The 4,829-nt window shown below is 62.9% G+C and overlaps 1 protein-coding gene across 1 annotated transcript; it reads left to right on the top strand.

Moving 5' to 3' along the window:
- The first annotated feature begins 2,666 nt into the window (after positions 1 to 2,666).
- On the top strand, positions 2,667 to 4,397 carry FZD5 (frizzled class receptor 5). Its single transcript, XM_074145036.1, has one exon. The coding sequence runs from the start codon at positions 2,667 to 2,669 to the stop codon at positions 4,395 to 4,397; it is 1,731 nt and encodes a 576-aa protein (XP_074001137.1).
- Positions 4,398 to 4,829: the final 432 nt, after the last annotated feature.

Raw genomic sequence — 4,829 nt, 5'->3', positions numbered from 1 at the left:
GTAGGCTTTGTACAGGCCCAGCTTCCGTCACTAATGGTGGTGGGTGCACATAAAGCACTGTACTCTCATACTGTACTGTAGAGATGAATAACAAGCCTATCAACTGTACTTGCACTTACACCATATTTAATCCTGTTCTGTTTGCTCTGCTACGTATTCATAAAAAACAAAAAGGAAACAGAAGCACAGAGCAAGCCAACAGATGTCTACCTGGCTCTTAATTGGATTTTATGTGTCCCCAGTGTAGCAAATACAGCATTATTTACAGCCAGGCTCTAAGAATTAGATACATCTGGAGGAGTGGCGAAACCTGAACCAGGCTACAAGGGTAGATAGATTAACTGCAATGAAGAGCTGCCCCATTTCCCCCTTCTTTTCTTCTCCCTTCCCTCCTATGTACCTGTTCCCCATTGCGTGTCGAATCAAACCAAGATACTGCCCCAGGGAACGCTTATAAAAATGAAAAATACCAGCAAAAAAGAGAATTTCTGCTTTTGTGGAGCTTCATCAGCATTTTCTAATTGTGCAGCAATGATGATAATAAAAAGGCTGCCCTCTGCTCACAGCTATAATTTGGATAATCAACTGAAAGCCATAATGAAACTGCCTGTGATTGCTTTCTGCTGAGCTGCTCGTTCACAGAAACTCATTGTTGGGGAGAATTAAAAGTTATGACTCCTGCTACAGGGGTATGCCACTGTGTTCCAAAGGAACACGTGACTTGTAATTCTCTTCCATATAGCTTTATTACAGGCAAAACTTCCAGCGTAAAGCGAAGGGAGGCATGGGGACTTGGGCTTTTTTTTTTTTTTTTAAAAGAGAAGTTGTTAAGTTTGATTAGCACTTGGTAAGGTTGACAGTGCCAAATGATACGCACGCCTAAGCTGGGTAGACTTGTAGACACAGAGGATTTTGGAGGTGGCAATGAGGGTGTCTGGTCCCTCAGGATCCCTGAGGACTTTGGGGTGTGGTAGCAGCAGTCAGCGCTCCGCACAAGAGCCACTGGCCAGAGCGATGGGCAAGCCAGATTTTACCTCTGGGAGGAAGGCAGGAGCTAAGTCATGCTTTGAGTCTTCGCTTTCTGGGCTCTGGATGCAGCTGGGGGTATTTTGGGTGCGTGAGATTTTGGGTACTGTCCTGAATGTGAGCTGTGCCTGTCTGTGCTGCGCTGTGGGTATGCCCTGACTAGCAGATCTACTGCTTGGCGGGAGTACTTTGGTCCAGATTGCCCTTCCATCCACATCCACTGAGGAGGAGTCAGATGCTCCTCTGCAAGGGCTTGGGAGCTGCCTTCCTCCTTGGCCAGAATAAGGGCGCTGCCATTGCGGGTGCAGCCTGGGATCCCCAAATCTGGCTTCTGAAGCAGGTCTGTTCCCCTGCGTGCCCTGGATGTGTGGTGGGCTTCAGGAGCAGTGGAAGCTACTGCAGACCGGGATGGTAGATTAGGTGTTTGCCAGTGCACAGATTGAAATTCCTGATGTCAGGCAGCTGAGCAGGGCCACCGCCGTAGCTCTGGCCGGAGCCCCGTTTCCCACAGCGCTGGGGAAGGGACCTCCACCCCGGGAAGAGGGTCTCGAAAGCGCCGGCTTCGTTCCCAGGCTTGCTGCCTCCGGGAGGAGGACAGCCGCTCGTGAAGCACCTCCGGCGGCCGGGAGGGAGGCGGAGCGGCGAGCCTGCCGGCAGCCCGGTGCCGGGAACACGGTAGCGCAGCTGCCTGCGCCCGGCCGCCGGGGCCGGTTTCCCTTCCCCGCCGAGGCGCGGCTTTCCGGGAGGCGGGAGCGCTGCCCTCCTGGGCAGCCGGGGAGCGGGGGGCGGCAGGAGGTGCCGCCGTGACCCTCGTACCCGGGCTGATGTACGACTGCCGGAGCACGGCAAACACAGGGCAGGGCCCCCGCACGCCTTCCCCCCTCGGGTTTCTCCCCCATCCCGTTACGGCGGGGTGAGGCCCCGGCCCCTTCCTCGGGAGAGGGGCTGAAGGGCCCGAGGAGGAGGAAGCGAAGCGGCAGCAGCACCGCAGAGGCTGCCCCCCGCCGTCCCGCTTGGCCCTTCACGCCGACGAGGGGAAGCCGGGACGGGGCGGGCGGCGTCCACGGTTCCCGCGGGGCGGGCTGGCGGGGGGGGTGTCCCGGGAGGGCCTCGGTGTGCAAGGAGTTGGGATCCCTGCGGCAGACAAGGAGCCGGGGGCGGATGCGGGGCGGTCAGCGGTTTGGCAGCACCGCCACCTTCTCACTTCGCCGCCCTCCTCCGGGCCGGGCCGCGGGTCTCCGAGCGCCGGCGGGCGGGGGTCCGCCAGGACGCCCCCAACAGCCGGGGCCAGTCGGGGGGGGGGCCGGCGCCCGGCGCGGCGGGGGACCGCGGGCAGCTCAGCGTCCCGGCGGGGCGCCTCGGGGGGACTCGGTACCCCGGGCGGGGGCGGCCGGTGGGAGCCCCGGCGGGGGCGGGGCCAGCGGCGGCGGGGGCGTTCCCGGGGCGGGGAGGGGCGTGGCGCGGGGCGTGGCGCGGGCGCGGCGCGGAGCGGGGGCGCCCGCCCGCCCCAGAGCGCAGGTGGCGGCGGCGGCGGCACTGGCGGCCCCGGCGGGTCCCGCTCCCGGCCCGGCGGCAGCGGCGGCGGCGGTGGCGGCGGCGGCAGGTGGCCGGGGCATGCGGCGGTAGGACGCGCGGCGGCGATGGGCGGCCGGGGGCTGCCGGTGCCGCTGCTGCTGGGGCTGCCGCTGCTGCTGGGGCTGCCGGCGGCGGGGCGCGCCGCCTCCAAGGCGCTGGTGTGCCAGGAGATCACGGTGCCGATGTGCAAGGGCATCGGCTACAACCTCACCTACATGCCCAACCAGTTCAACCACGACACGCAGGACGAGGCCGGGCTGGAGGTGCACCAGTTCTGGCCGCTGGTGGAGATCCAGTGCTCCCCGGACCTGCGCTTCTTCCTCTGCAGCATGTACACCCCCATCTGCCTGCCCGACTACACCAAGCCGCTGCCCCCCTGCCGCTCCGTCTGCGAGCGGGCCAAGGCCGGCTGCTCGCCCATCATGCAGCAGTACGGCTTCGCCTGGCCCGAGAGGATGAGCTGCGACAGCCTGCCGGTGCTGGGGGACACCGAGGTGCTCTGCATGGGTTACAACCACACGGAAGCCACCACCCTGCCGCCTTTCTTCGGGAAGCCCACGCGCCCGGCCAAGGACACGGCCAAAAACCTGACGCCCCTCGGCGGGCAGCGCCCCTCGGGGCCGGACTGCAGCCGGACTTGCAAGTGCAAAGCGCCCCTGATCCCCATCTCCAAGGAGTCCCATCCGCTGTACAACCGCATCAGGACCGGGCAAGTACCCAACTGCGCCATCCCCTGCTACCAGCCCTACTTTACCCAGGATGAGAAGACCTTCGCCACCTTCTGGATCGGCCTCTGGTCCATTCTCTGCTTTCTCTCCACCTCCACCACCGTGGCCACCTTCCTCATCGACATGGAACGCTTCAAGTACCCCGAGCGCCCCATCATCTTCCTCTCTGCTTGCTACCTCTTCGTCTCTGTGGGCTACATCGTGCGGCTGGTGGCAGGGCATGCCAACGTGGCTTGCAACCCGGAGCACCACCACATCCACTATGAGACCACGGGTCCTGCCCTCTGCACTGTGGTTTTCCTTCTCCTCTACTTCTTCGGCATGGCCAGCTCTATCTGGTGGGTCATCCTGTCCCTCACCTGGTTCCTGGCAGCCGGCATGAAGTGGGGCAACGAGGCCATCGCTAGCTACGCACAGTACTTCCACCTGGCTGCCTGGCTTATCCCCAGCGCCAAATCCATCGCTGTACTGGCACTCAGCTCCGTGGACGGTGACCCGGTGGCTGGGGTTTGCTATGTGGGCAACCAGAGCCTGGAGAACCTGCGGGGCTTCGTGCTGGCACCGCTGGTGGTTTATCTCTTCACCGGCAGCCTCTTCCTGCTGGCCGGCTTCGTCTCGCTCTTTCGCATCCGCAGTGTGATCAAGCAGGGTGGCACCAAGACTGACAAGCTGGAGAAGCTGATGATCCGCATCGGCATCTTCACTGTGCTCTACACCGTACCTGCCACCATCGTCATTGCCTGCTACATCTACGAGCAGCACAACCGGGAGGCGTGGGAGCGGGCACAGAACTGCTCCTGCCCAGGGGACCCCCACCGCCCTAAGCCTGACTATGCCGTCTTCATGCTCAAGTACTTCATGTGCCTTGTGGTGGGCATCACCTCCGGCGTCTGGATCTGGTCTGGCAAGACGCTCGAGTCCTGGAGGCGCTTCACAGCTCGCTGCTGCCAGGCCAGGAAGCCGGCGGGCGCCTCCGTGTACGGTGAGGCCAGCCCGGCGCTGGCGGGCAGGACGGTGCTGCCCAGCATGGCCTCCTACCACAAGCAGGTCCCACTGTCCCACGTGTGACCGGAGGGAGCCTCGGTGACCCCAGCCACAGGGAGGAGAGGGTTGCAAAGACCCCAGGCCACTAAAGGGGGGGGTGGCAGCTGGGCCACCTCTGGCATCCTCAGCCCCATCATGGCAGTGCTGCCCGGGACCAAGCGTGTGTGCCCACAGGGCATGGAGCAGATGCAGCCCCAGGCAGGGCAGGAAGAGGTGCTGCCAGTGATGTGGGGGCAGAGGGACAGGGAGGCCTGGAGCTTGGCATGGCCATGTATGCCTCATTTGGGGTCCCATGCCCTGTTTTAGGTCCTGGGATGCTGCTGGCTGCAGGCCAGTCAGGTGGCAGGCAACCCTTGAGCACTGATTTGTGTCCCACAACGAGCCCCTGGGCAGGTCTTGGTGATGCTGGGGTGAAAGGCAGAGCTGCAGCAGGCAGGGAAGGTGGTGGTCTCTGAA

This window comes from Numenius arquata, chromosome 3 (assembly GCF_964106895.1).
Source record: "Numenius arquata chromosome 3, bNumArq3.hap1.1, whole genome shotgun sequence".
NCBI lineage: Eukaryota > Metazoa > Chordata > Aves > Charadriiformes > Scolopacidae > Numenius > Numenius arquata.
Note: the sequence above shows the minus strand (reverse complement) of the source record. Positions and strands in the feature narration are given on the sequence as shown.

Bases quoted from the DNA above. Each gene is read 5' to 3' on its own strand.
- FZD5 (XM_074145036.1), top strand. From the start codon at position 2,667: ATGGGCGGCCGGGGGCTGCCGGTGCCGCTGCTGCTGGGGCTGCCGCTG.